This window comes from Rhamphochromis sp. 'chilingali' (assembly GCF_963969265.1).
Source record: "Rhamphochromis sp. 'chilingali' genome assembly, chromosome: 21".
Classification (NCBI taxonomy): Eukaryota; Metazoa; Chordata; class Actinopteri; order Cichliformes; family Cichlidae; genus Rhamphochromis; species Rhamphochromis sp. 'chilingali'.
The window spans coordinates 21,625,403-21,639,874 of record NC_137949.1 but is presented as its reverse complement, the minus strand read 5'-3'; the positions used below and the strand labels follow the sequence as shown (position 1 = coordinate 21,639,874).

At 39.5% G+C, this 14,472-nt stretch overlaps 1 protein-coding gene across 1 annotated transcript in view; it reads right to left on the bottom strand.

The window, feature by feature from the left end:
- The window catches only part of mta1 (metastasis associated 1), a 48,429-nt gene that overhangs the window by 14,140 nt on the left and 19,817 nt on the right, over positions 1–14,472 (bottom strand). Inside the window, exon 4 of the mRNA XM_080871411.1 lies at positions 1,247–1,373. Within this exon, the coding sequence (XP_080727537.1) occupies positions 1,247–1,373 (127 nt within the window). The remainder of the gene's footprint in view (positions 1–1,246; positions 1,374–14,472) is intronic.

The following is a 14,472-nucleotide window of genomic DNA, read 5'->3' as shown; positions in this document are numbered from 1 at the left end:
TGAGTGGATTACTTTGTGTCTGTCTTTCTCGCCAGCACAGCTTCACGTATAGCAGGCAATGTGACATCAAGGAAATTGCAGTATTTGCATCAAAAAGCATGAATACACATTATAACAGTATAAATGAGTCCATGCAATGCATGTAAATAAAAAATTGCAACATGGAAATGGGAATAATCAGAAGAAATTTGCAAATATTTGTTATACTGTAGGTCTTAACATTATGATGCCATCAAGATTCGCTTTTTAGTATTCGAAAATTATCTTATTAATCAATGCAAACAACGTAAACTGCATTAGTGATGTGAATAAGTCCACCTTTCCTACACTTGATCTAAATTTCCTACTTAAGCAAAAGGTGATTCACAGTCAATAATGCTGCAATCCATCTAAATTTTAGGGTCGAGTTACACAGGCCCAGAGACCAGTTACCAATCATCTGGCAAATCACTCGACATGGGGGAAAAACAAATGTTCCTCAATCTGGTCCAAGTGGTTGCTGACCTACACTGGCTGCAAAAAGGTGCTGCACCAAAAACCTCCGTGTGATTTCTGCGGTCGCTAGCAGACTGCTGCAGTCGCACAAGAGCAGTCTCCAGCAATCACTTGCAGCCACTGGAGGTATACACATTTTTTATCCCCCTCACAACTGGTGGTTGCCAGATGGTTACTAACCGGTCTCTAGGCCTGCGTAACTGAGGTGTTAATCAGCCTAAATTTTTACTCATTTACAGTATCAATGCTACATTAAGCCACTGCTCATTAGCTGAAAATTTCTAACCACTACCAATTTTTATTAACCCCCTATTGGCTTGAAGCCAACACAGAAAAACGACAAAGCATTCATCCCTGATAGTATTCATAAAAAAAAGACAACAAAACAAAAAATGAGCTGCCATTTTTTCATCTTGTTATTACCATAAATTTATAACTACTTTTTCTAAAAACAAGTCGGTTCTGTCTGTCTTGTTTTCTCTTCACCGACCCCCTACCGTCTAGGAAAATTTCATCAGAAATGTTCTGTTTGGAGAAAAAGTTGGGTTTGTTGAATCAACTGTAACCCAAAAGATTTGGATGAAAAGATGAAGAAACATTTAGTGAACAGAACTTCAGTCACAGCATGAGATGGGTATTTGAAACCAAAATAGAATGTCAAGTAGGTGGGTGGGTTTAGAAGTTGCACAAGCAAGTCCCACAAAAAGAAGGTAAATAAAGCATCTAGTCCTGTGACACAAATGAAGTGTACCTGATGTGTGTGGCTGGTAAAGACTCCAGCTGGCGAGAAAGGAAGAGCTCTCTGTGTCTGAGCTGGTGTTTCTGTTTCTCCGGGAGATCCCGCATCTCTGGATTCTCCATCTCCTCCTCCAGCTCCCCTAGGTGAAGAAAAAGAAAAGAAAAAAGGAGGAGGAGTGTCAAACATAAGTACTTTAGATGAGGCAGAACGATGAAGTCCATAAGCGGGGGGGAAAAAAAGTGAGAATGGCAAGTGAATCGGCTGAAGCCACACACTCCACACAGAGGATGCACATTTGATGAGCTGCAACGATGGAGCCCCCAAGGACAGGGAGAGCTGTGCATATATACAGATATTTTACATAAAGTGGTATGAATCAAACAGGATGTCAAGTGGACTGAGATCACTTGGCTCAGCTCTACAAAAAGTGAAGTAAAAGGCCCAATCCAGCCTTTGAGGGTGTAAGGTAGCACAGAGTGACACAGTTTAATGTGCTATTGTTGGTAGTTATTCCTGCTATAATACAATCAGAAATCTAATCAAAATATAATCAAGAATCAATAAAATCCAATAAGAAAATAATCACTACAATGATAAATATTTAAATCTTTCAACCCAGACTGTCTTTGTGTGTGTGCACTCGTTCTGTGCAGCCGCGACCTTGAGCTCTGTTTGTGTGCGTAAGGAGTTAGCCTAAACAATCGTCTGAGTGACAGAAAAGTGGAGCAGGCAGAGAGACAGATGCAGAAAAGGGTTTGGATTTTATTGTGCACGAATAGCAGAAGAAGTAATTTTTAAGTCTATTTCACCTCAAATCCTGCAACATCCCAGGTATCGCTGTTACCTTAGGACTGTTCATGCTTTTAATGCCCTTCTGATATGCTGTTTGTTATGTCCTGTATTTTTAAGCAAAAAAATGTAATTCAAAAGTTAAGAGCATGAGAAAAATTACAGAAAATATACACCTGTAAAGAGATTCTGATGTTAAATCTTTGATGTCAATATAGAACAGAAACACAAAAGGGTTTTTTGTTTGTTTTGAAATTTGAAGCCATCCATAAATGATCAATAAAACAGTCCAAACATATGCAGTTAGTGGGGTTGGGTTAACAGGTGATACTAAGCTGGCCATAGGTGTGAATGTGAGCGTGAATGGTTTCGTAATCTCCGTGTTAGCCCTGTGAGACTGGCAACCTGTCCAAGGTGTACACCCTGCCTCTTGCCCTATGGCAGCTGGATAGGCTCCAGCCCTCCTGCAACTCTGAACTGGATAAGTGGAAGAAGACTGGTGGATGCATACATGGATGGACATTGTTTCAATTGCATTTTTGAATATTAAGATAAGTTTCCAAAACAATTTGTTGGGTTTAAAAATCTTCAAAAAAAAATTTGTACTGCAACTTTTGTACTACACTTGCAAAAAGATAAAGTATTCCAGGATATATATATATATATATATATATATATATACACACACACACACAAAAAATACATAATTTTTAAAATTCCCTCTCCCACTAAAAACACAAGGTCCAGATAAGCAAAATCAATGCTTTGGAATGTTTCTGGGTTCAAACCTGCTGGGCAACTGGTGTCTGCCTGTTTGGGATTCTAAATTGGCCATAGGTGTGAGCTAGGGGTGGGCGATAGAAACGATATACGATAGAAACGATATCGTATACCGGTGGCGCCAGTGTCCGGCAGCCTCGCCTCTGTCAGTGCACCCCAGGGTGGCTGTGGCTACAATGTAGCTTGCCGTAATGCTCTGACAATCCATCAAGCAGTGCGGCTAACCAAAGTTGTACTAAAACATTTTTTAACAGATTTCTGCACGCCCAAATCGGTTCGAGGTCAGTAAGCACAACCAGAATTCATACATAAGGCACACTCTAGATTTTTGAGAAAATTCAAGGATTTTAAGTGTGCTTTATAGTGTGGAAAATACGTTATACAGAAGAAAAGAATATATCGTGATATATATCGTTACCGCACATGCTTCAAATTATATTGCGATATGAATTTTAGGCCATATCGCCCAGCCCTAGTGTGAGCATGATCATAAATGATTGTCTGTCTCTCTGTGTTAGCCTGCTATCCTCCCCAGGGTAAACCTTGTCTCTAACCAAATGTCAAATAGGACATGCTCCAGCCTCTCCCATGACCCTGAATTAAATAATAGGTTAAGAAACTGACTGAATGGATGGCTGACTGGATAAAAGAACGGCTGGGTTGTATATTTCCCAGAACACAACCAATAAAATCTTTCTGTTAGTCTCTCTCACCTTGTTACCGTTATTTTTAAGACTTGATAAAAGCCCTTTTTTTTTCTTTTTTTTTTTTTTAAAATCACAGAAGACATTTATTTAACTGTTCTCACAAATTGGATAGTATATTGACTGACTAATAAGCTGAACTTGAGGTGTACAATTCAGGAGTTTCCCTTTAGTTGCGTGCTGCTGATTGAGCTAATTTCTCTTGAGTCAGAAGTTGAGCTCAAAGATTTGTCTTCTATTAGTTGTTATCTCTCTCCCCCTCACTCTCTCCCTCATGTTTGCATGTAGAAAAAGCAAAAATCAAAGGGCACCAGGTGAGATGAAGGGGAAGGAAAAAAAAAGAGAAAAGAATAGTTCTAGTAAAGAGGTCCAAGAATGACTGGACAGAGAGATTGCTGAAGAGATGTCTGCCTGTTTAAGTGAGCCATGTATCTGAGTCATCCTTTAGTAAAAGATTGAGCCATGGCTAGTGGGTTAGTACATTTCCAATATTAATTCCTATTCCCATGGATGTGGATGAATGAGGGAAACGCAGAGGGAAAAGGAGACGAGATGGATGGTAAAATAAACAGAGACAGAAAACAGTAGAGAAGAGCACAGGAGAAAAATGTGACAAAAGTGATAAAGAGAATGGGAGCTTAAGATGTAGGCCGAGCAACATAAACACATCGAGGAAACGAGAGAGGGGTAGAAGGGGAGCAATAGAGAAATCAGCAGGGAGAGCCGGAGTGAGAGAGTGAGGAAGGAGGCCGATGAGAGAGCAGAAGTGAAACGAAGAGCGGGAGAGCAGTCAGTACGTGCTCCAATTCATTTGGAGTTTCATTAGAGGAAGCGAGACAGAAAGAGGGAGACAGGGAGCAGAACAAAAGCAATCAAGGGATTTTCAGGAGAAGAGATGTGTGGCCAAAATCAATAAGTACTCCATCTCTCCCTCACTCTGCCCAGCACTCAGCACCCAGCAGACACACTATCAATGCCCAGGCAGAGCAACGCAGAGGCACGCACACACACTCACACACAGCGTTCACCATCTTCTTCCATGTGAAGGCAGGAAAATATGGACCAAGATCCAAACAGGAAAAGTACCAGAGATTAACCTGAGAGATGTTTTGTGAATCTCATTTCTATAAAGATATTGTACTGATGTTCCCAGCAGTTACCATGAATCAGATGTTAAAAACTGGAAGTACACGTCGGTTGTCCTTTACAAGACATTGCTCTGGCAATTAAAAAATAAATAAATAAATCAAACTTATATTGTGCAAATAAAGTTGTGTTGAATATCAGTGAAACTGGCTTTACTGTGATGCAAAAGTATGCATAGAAAATATTTAAGAGTAAATCAATGTTTTGGGTATTTTTTTTTGGACAGTAAATACATTTAAAACTAGTAATTAGACTCAGTGTTACCTCTGATTGAATATAGCAATAAAGTACTGTTACTAGAATGGATGAAGAAAGAAAGAAAGCAAAGTGAGGAAACAGAGGAATTATATACAATAAGATCCAAAGCCGGAGTACTTTAATTAACCCCTGATCCTCCAGGATATATTACTGCTCATTTTATCTGTCTCTCAATAATATCCCATTATATAAACAAATATAGCCACAATTAGTCCCAGTTGACCTAAAAAACATACATGTGAAGTATATAAGAGGATTTCTTACACTAAAGAATATCTGGAGTTGTGGGGTATTATTCTAATGTCAAAATAGGCCTTATTAGAAGGAAAGGAATAAGGATGCAGAATAAGAGATTAGATTTGAGGTTTGAGTTGGTAGGGGAAAAAAAATGTGAAGCCCTGTCAAAGACCAGGAGTTCTGTTGGAGACTAAAAACCTGAAACTTTGTATGCCTTTAAATAAGAAAAAAAAAAGCCTAAATAAATTAAATTTGGCTGTTGTCCCCTTTGAGGTCGTCTCCTTTTGCACTCTTGAACCACTTCGAGCATTCCTGCCAATTTAGGATCACAGTGGACTCACAAAGCCTGCCTGTATTTAATGCCTACCTCCCTGTTTGTGTTTTGTGAAACTGTTCCCTGTAATAGATTACTGGTGAATTTACCGATTGTGACCTTCATGTTATCCAGATTGACCTTGAAGAAAATGTATGTTTCTTGATTTTACAATATAAATAGTATTTGCTTGACTTCAAAGCTAAGTCTCAATATGTGGGTGTGAGTGTTTGGATGTGTGTTACTCTGCTTCTGCATCCCCATATCTATTACTTCATACACACACACACTCTAGCAGGATTATGTAGTGGTCCATCAGCAGGGCTGGTCCTTCCAGCTGGCCCTTCCAGCTGGCCCCTGGCTGTGAGTCCTTGAGAAGCAATTCAACTCCCCAACCTCAGTCCTCCTCCTCGGAGCCAATCTCCTGGCAGTGCACCCACACCATACTCTACAAATTGCCTCTCCATCTCACCTGTCCCAGCCAATTATCAATTATTGATGAATGGGTCGCCTTACTGTGTTGAGATGGTGAGAGGAGAGGAGAGAGCAGGCTTCAGGGCAAGTTGAGGAGGTGAGGAAAGCATAGCTGATTGGTGTTAACTTAACCAACTGACTACATCTTTATGAAACAGACCACTTTTTATGATATACTGAACTGCAAACAGCTGCAGAGAGGCTCATGTAATTACTAAAATACCACTGGTAAACCTCTTATAACCAACCCATCATATCCATGACTATTAAGTTTAAAAAATGAAACTTTATTTAATTAACTGAATTTAAATTTCAGTCATAATCCAAATTTCAAAGGTTGGAGGCTGTCTAAAATAACAGACATCAATGACTTGCAGAGCTATTAAATCAGTATTGACAGCAGAAAAAAGAAAATTAAGAAAATGTAACATGTTCGGAACAAAATGCTTCTGGGGGCGGGGCAACAAAAGAATGGAAAAGTGGTACTCAAAAGGAATGTGTGGTGGAGTATTTTGCAAATAAGTAGGTTTGTTGGGAAAAGGTCAGTAAGACTGGTTATAAAAAGTCTTATTGAGGGACAGACTTTCGTAGAGGTAAAGGTGAACAAAGGTTCCTTAATCTGCCAAAAAGGAAAAAAATTGATCTGCAAAATTGTGGAAGAAATTTCTGAGCTATGTTCCTCCATGTAATACTGTGAAAACTTGGAATATCTCATCATCAACAATACATAATGTCATCAAAGGTTTCCAGGAATCTGGAGAAATCTCTGTGCACAAGGCTGATAATCATTACTGGATACTCGTGACCTTCAGGCCCTAAGACAGCACTGCATTAAAAAACAGCCATGATTCTGTCACAGAAATCCCTGCATGGGCTCAGAAACACTTCCTGAAATCATGGTCTGTGAACACAGTTTGGCATGTCATTCACAAATGCAGTTTAAAGTTCTATCAATGCTAAAAAGAAACCATGTGTGAACACGATCCAGAAATGCTGTGGTGTTCTGTGGCCCAAAGCTCACTTACAATGGACTGACGCAAAGTGAAAAACTATGAAGCAGAATCCAGGTGCTGAACTAAGAACTCTCTCTGAGCCTTAAGATACCTCCACACACATACCTTTGCAGACATCCAACAGTGGCCTGGTACAAGGTACACTAATCTTAGCCCAACTCCATCATTCTTCACATCACATCACCCTTATCCTGCCTCATGTCCTCCTCTGCCTCCTCATTAACTCAAATGACTAATAAAGTTCTATTTACAGTTACAGTAAAAGTTCAACAAAGGCCTGTTTTGATCAATATAATATATATAACAATTACTCACCAAAACTCACCAAAATAATTCTGATTATGGTTTTGGCAATGAACCAAATGCCCAACATTAAACTGAGATTATATTTTCTACACTTATCTAACTGCCCTGTCCTCCATTAGCCGTTTACTTTTAAAATGTGATATTAATTAACTTGGGCTGCGGCTGTTGATTATTTCAATAATCACTGGATATAACGTCTGTCAAAATAACAAAATCCTTTCATTTCATTTACATACCATCCTAAAACCAGATTTATTTTTTTTCTTAAATAAAATAAGGTATACATATATTCTAAACTAAGGCATTGGGGGGGGAGAGCCTTTGTCTTCTTAAAAGACTTTCTAACATTAAAATAAGGCAAAAAGGCAACTCACAATATTGTATTTTGGTGTGTGTTCATGAGTATTTGTGTCTTCATGTTTAAGTGTACCAGTGAGTGACTTTGTGTGTCTATAAGCCTTTAAGCATGTGGTAGCTTCATCTGACCGTTCTCAGAACTGAGGACTGCCATGTGCTCTTAAGAAGCGCCTCCTGCTGCAGAAAGCAGAGGTTGTGATGGTGTAGATGTTAATAATTAATGTTAATAATAATTCAGTGTCCTGAGTAACAGCACCAGGTCATTGGCTCAGAGTTTTACTGTGAAATTCAGTTTAATTCAATTCAATTTTATTTATATAGCGCCAAATCACAACAAAAGTCGCCTCAAGGCGCTTCATAGATACAGAGAAAAACCCAACAATCATATGACCCCCTATGAGCAAACACTTTGGCGACAGTGGGAAGGAAAAACTCCCTTTTAACAAGAAGAAACCTCCGGCAGAACCAGGCTCAGGGAGGGGCGGTCATCTGCTGCGACCAGTTGGGGTGAGAGAAGGAAGACAGGATAAAGACATGCTGTGGAAGAGAGACAGAGGTTAATAAAAGATATGATTCAATGCAGAGAGGTCTGTTAACACATAGTGAGTGAGAAAGGTGACTGGAAAGGAAAAACTCAATGCATCATGGGAATCCCCGGCAGCCTACGTCTATTGCAGCATAACTAAGGGAGGATTCAGGGTCACCTGGTCCAGCCCTAACTATATGCTTTAGCAAAAAGGAAAGTTTTAAGCCTAATCTTAAAAGTAGAGATAGTGTCTGTCTCCCGAATCCAAACTGGAAGCTGGTTCCACAGAAGAGGGGCCTGAAAACTGAAGGCTCTGCCTCCCATTCTACTTTTAAATACTCTAGGAACAACAAGTAAGCCTGCAGAGTGAGAGCGAAGTGCTCTAATAGGGTGATATGGTACTACAAGGTCATTAAGATAAGATGGGGCCTGATTATTTAAGACCTTGTATGTGAGGAGCAAGGTTTTGAATTCAATTCTGGATTTAACAGGAAGCCAATGAAGGGAAGCCAAAACAGGAGAAATCTGCTCTCTCTTTCTAGTCCCTGTCAGTACTCTTGCTGCAGCATTTTGGATTAGTTGAAGGCTTTTCAGGGAGTTTTTTGGACATCCTGATAATAATGAATTACAGTAGTCCAGCCTGGAAGTAATAAATGCATGAACTAGTTTTTCAGCGTCACTCTGAGACAGGATATTTCTAACTTTAGAGATGTTGCGCAAATGGAAGAGAGCAGTCTTACATATTTGTTTAATATGTGCGTTGAAGGACATATCCTGGTCAAAAATGACTCCAAGGTTCCTCACAGCGTTACTGGAGGCCAAGGTAATGCCATCCAGAGTAAGAATCTGGTTAGATACCATATTTCTAAGCTTTTCAGGGCCGAGTACAGTAACCTCAGTTTTATCTGAATTAAGAAGCAGAAAGTTAGCAGCCATCCAGGTCTTTATGTCTTCAAGACATTCCTGCAGTTTAACTAATTGGTGTGTGTTATCTGGCTTCATGGATAGATAGAGCTGGTTGTCATCTGCATAGCAGTGAAAATTTATTCTATGTCTTCTAATGATGCTGCCAAAGGGAAGCATGTATAATGTAAACAGAATTGGTCCTAGCACCAAACCCTGTGGAACTCCATAATTAACCTCAGTGTGTGAAAAGGACTCTCCATTTACATGTACAAATTGTAGTCTATTAGATAGATATGATACAAACCACTGGAGTGCAGTACCTGTAATACCTACAGCATGTTCTAATCGCTCTAATAGGATATTATGGTCGACAGTATCGAACGCTGCACTAAGGTCTAGCAGGACAAGCACAGAGATGAGTCCACTGTCAGAGGCCATATAAAGGTCGTTTGTAACCTTCACTAAAGCTGTTTCTGTGCTGTGATGAGTTCTGAAAGCTGACTGAAACTCTTCAAATAACCCATTCCTCTGCAGATGATCTGTTAGCTGTTTGACAACTACTCTTTCAAGGATGTTTGATATGAAAGGAAGGTTGGAGATTGGCCTATAAGTAGCTAAGACTGCTGGGTCTAGAGATGGCTTTTTGAGTAAAGGTTTAACTACAGCCAGCTTGAAGGCCTGTGGTACATAGCCGATTATTAGAGATAGGTTGATCATATTTAAGATCGAAGAATTAATGAAAGGATTTCTTTGAGCAGTTTTGTAGGAATGGGGTGTAAAAGACACGTTGATGGTTTGGAGGAAGTAATTATTGAAGTTAACTCAGAAAGATCAATTGGAGAAAAAGAGTCTAACTTAACATCAGTGGTACTAAGAGTAGCTGTAGATAATATTACATCTGTGGGATGATTATTGGTAATTTTTCCTCTAATTATAAAAATTTTATTGGTGAAGAAGTTCATGAAGTCATTACTAGTTAACATTAAAGGGATGGTTGGCTCAAAAGTGCTCTGACTTTTTGTCAGCCTGGCTACAGTGCTGAAGAGAAACCTGGGGTTGTTCTTATTGTCTTCAATCAGTGATGAATAGTAAGATGTTCTGGCTTTGCGGAGGGCTTTCTTATAAAGCAGCAAACTATTTCTCCAGGCTAAATGATGATCCTCTAAATTTGTGACACGCCATTTCCTCTCCAGCTTACGAGTCATCTGCTTTAGGGTACGTGTTTGAGAATTATACCACGGAGTCAGGTACTTCTGATTAGAGACCTTAGTTTTCACTGGAGCTACAGTATCCAGAGTCGTACGTAGTGAGGAAGTAAAATTATTAACAAGATGATCGACCTCTGTTGGAGTAGCGTTCAGATAGCTGCTCTGCTCTGTGTTGGTACAGGGCATTGAAGATGATAACAGTGGGTGGATTATATTCTTAAACTTAGTTACAGCGCTTTCAGAAAGACATCTACTGTGACAAAGTCTACTCTCCACTGCTGTGTAATCAATTATTGTAAAATGTAAATGTTATCAGGAAATGATCAGACGGGAGAGGGTTTTCAGGAAACACTGTTAAAAGTTCAGTTTCTATGCCATATGTTAAAACAAGGTCTAGAGCAGACCATCCCAAAGTGTGGGGCCCGCAGGGGGGGGCGCGGGATGAAAAAGGGGGGAGGGGGGGGGGGGACAAAACGCTTGGACACTGCTAGCATGGGCGTATACAGAAACGCAAAGCAGGAGATGAAGCATAGCTGAATATGTTTCCAAACCAACTTCATTCTAAGCCAAAGACTAGAAAATATGGTGAAGCATATCTTCCCTTTGGCTTCACCTGCACAAGTGCCAAGGTAGGTCTCCCCTGCAGGATTGCTTTTCCCTTCGTCGGGAGCAGCGCTGGTCTGTTTAAATCACGGACAAACAGTATGCCACATCTGTGATTTTTAGTTCACAAACACTTCTTGTAATGACTAACGACTCCTGACATTTTGGAGATGTTAGCTCTTTATACAGTAAAGTTACAGCGGGATACAAATAATGTCAGGCTGATCCTGCCACGATTTGTGATCTGAAAAATGTATTGATAGCAATGTTGAATATTTTTACACAGGAAAAAAAACAACTACACGTAAAATAATCACATCGTGACGCCTCTGCCTTTGTAAATGAAGGGACATTAACTTCGTGTGTATGTAAGCGTGTAAAACCTGCAGATAGTCAGATTAACAGTATTTTGTCTCCATCTGCCATTCTGCAATTCATCTCATGTAAACAATAACGTGGCGCACAGCGTGCCATGAAAAAAGGCACATACCTTTGACGTTGCATGGCGAACTCTGTATTCCTCGTCCACATGTAAACTCAAAAAAGGAGTTTTAAAAAAAAATCTCAGTTTTCAGTGAGTCCAAACACCGTTTACTTGTGGACGAAACAGCTGCGTTTTCAAAAATACGTCTGAAAAGTCTGAGAAATCAGACAGAAACTCTGTGTAAGGCCCAGGTGGACGATAGAAACCAGTCTTACTTGTTATCATCTGAGTTTTACAGCTGGGGTGGGCAAGGCTAAGCATCAGGCTTTCAAATGAATTAAAAGTCTGTCTTTGTCTTTCATTAATTAATAGGCTGGTGTGAAAAATTGCTGCCAAACCGCCCCCTCGGCCTGTGCTTCGAGATTTCTGGTAGTTAGAATGACTCGGGGGTGTTGATTCATTTAAACTAACATAATCATCCTGCTGCAACCAGGTTTCTGTAAGGCAGAGTAAATTGATTTGTTGATCAATTATTAAGTCATGTACTAACAGAGACTTGGAGGAGAGAGAGACCTAATATTTAACCCTCTGGGGTCCAGGGTATAATTGGCCGTTTTTGACTACTTTTGATTTTACCTCTATATTTCACCTTTAAAATATGTTTTTCTTGCCTTGTTTGGTATCATTATTTTCTGCACAATCTCAAATATCTGAAATTTGAGTTATTTTTTCATTTTGGTATAATATATTATCACAGTTGATCTAAATTAGGACAAAAAATTCAAAATTTGAGTAGAAAAAAGTTAGATTTTTTACTGTAAAACCCACAAACATGTTTAACGAATCAATTTCATAACTTGAAATGCAAATAGAAATTGTACATTTCTAAAAATCTAAAAAGTTTTGCAAACAAAGTTATATGGTACTATTTACCTAAAAATGCAGCCAAGGCCTCAGGCATTTTTTATATAACCATTTAAATCTATTTACAGAACAATCAGGTGTGCTGCATCAAATAAGAAGGCACACAAATTATTTGTGCCAGTCCAAAAAATGTAGTTTGTGTTCAGTATAAGACAGAGTAGAACACCAAAGGCCTAAACCCTACAGGTCTGACAGCAGGAGGTGGATCAGTCCTGTTTTCCATGTGGGAACAGCGTTTACACTGGAATCTGCCTTTGACGGCTTTTTTAGAGCAAATATGAAATTCAGCAGTATAACTGACACACAATACAAAACAATAACTACACAGCACACTAACTACAGCCTCCAAACACGCTAAACGTCACTAATGTCTCACATATGAAAACTCGCTCTCTCTCTCGTTCTTTCGCTCACCTGCTTTCCGTCAGGGGTGTCACTCCTAAAAATCTTCCCCTTCTTCCTAAACCACCAAGTGTCACATGTTGCCAAATCATTTTTTTGATTGGCTGACATGATAAACTAACACCAATAGGGAAGGGGTATTTTTTTCTTTTTTCACACACAAGTAGAGAGTGTTTGCTAGCGATGTCTGTAGAAAACGTTGTTTTTACCGTCCTTCCCGCTGTAAACACCACTGTTTTGTTCAGAAAAAAAAACGTGTATTTTTCATCATAACTGGTTTTACGTAGCCCATCGACACAATTCAAAAACTGGTATATAGTTTGAAGTCCGCACTTTCGACCCAAGTTGAAACGGAGACTCTGACTCGCTGCATCTTGTAGTTGTGTCGTCTTAAATTGGTCATGTGATTTTGACGCGCCAGCGCGTCTGGCGACCCCAGAGGGTTAACAATCCACATTTCACTGTTTCACTCTTTGGTTCAGATGTGGATACTGTATTGTTCTTTCTTTGTGATTTTTTATGTTTAAGTTGTTTGTTGCTGGTTTTTAGTTTGTTTTTTGTATTTTTGGGAGCTGACACAGTCTCTATGGAGATGGGTTTTTGGGGGGGGGTAGCAGGATGAGAGAAGCTGCAGAGAGGCGTGTAAAACTGCAACTCTGCTTCCTGGTCCCAACTCTGGATAGTCATATTTTGGTGGGTTTAATAAATTTGTCCATATTTCTAGAAATGAGAGTTGCTCCATCCAAAGTGGGATGGATGCCGTCTCTCCTAACAAGACCAGGTTTCCTCCAGAAGGTTTGCCAATTATCTATGAAGCCCACATCGTTTCCGGGACACCACTCAGACAGCCAGCAATTTAAGGAGAACATGCAGCTGAACATGCACTCCTGGTCTGATTGGGGAGGGGACCAGAGAAAACTACAGAGTCCGACATTGTTTTGACAAAGTTGCACACCGATTCAATATTGATTTTAGTGACCTCCGATTGGCGTAACCAGGTGTCATTACTGCCGAAGTGAATTATGATTCACGTTGTCATTACTGCCGTAATATATTAGTATATATTAAAAATATATACTTTCAATGGCCTGTGGAAAAAAACATTATTTAACTTTATTATCTTTATATAATAGGTCTGCTGAATAATGTTACAAAACCCTTGAAATAAAAGTGTACACCCCATATCCCCCTTTAGATTTTGCTTTTCTTCTTTGCTTTTCTTCACTTTGGAGCTTTTTGAACAGTTGTTTTTTTCCCCAGTAAAGATTTTAAAGTTGATTCCAATTGCAAGTGCTGTTTTTTCCCTCCACCTGAGCTCACTGTCTCAGTAACAGCTCCGCCTCTTTACTCTACACTATTTGTGTGTAGACAGACTCCACATTAAACAATGACAGCATTGTCACTGCTGTTGCTGTATTTCAGTTTTTTGTTGAGAAACCTGGGGCCTACTTGTGCTCAATGTTGTACTACTTTATGTTCATACATGTGTTCCCAAAAAAAAATCTATTTTTATTTGCAAATGTGGGTGAAACCCTCACGCTTACATGGTGAGCTGCTCTACAACATCTTTTTGCAATCTAGTCATTCAAGTTACTTGAATTTTTGCTATTGTTGTTAACTGCTACTACAAAAATAGCAGTAACCACACCTAAACTCCCACCACATGATCAATGACTAGACACAGCATTTTATGTGCTGCGTAACACCCATTTCAAATAAATCTTGAGATAGACATCTTTAGATCTGCCTCGTCATAGGTTAAGATGAACAAGAAAAAGTACTGTGATTTTGAACGCCTTTCCCACTCACTCAAGCGCACGATCAAGATGATGTTCCCACCCCCCGTTTTACAGCACAGTCCAAGTAAG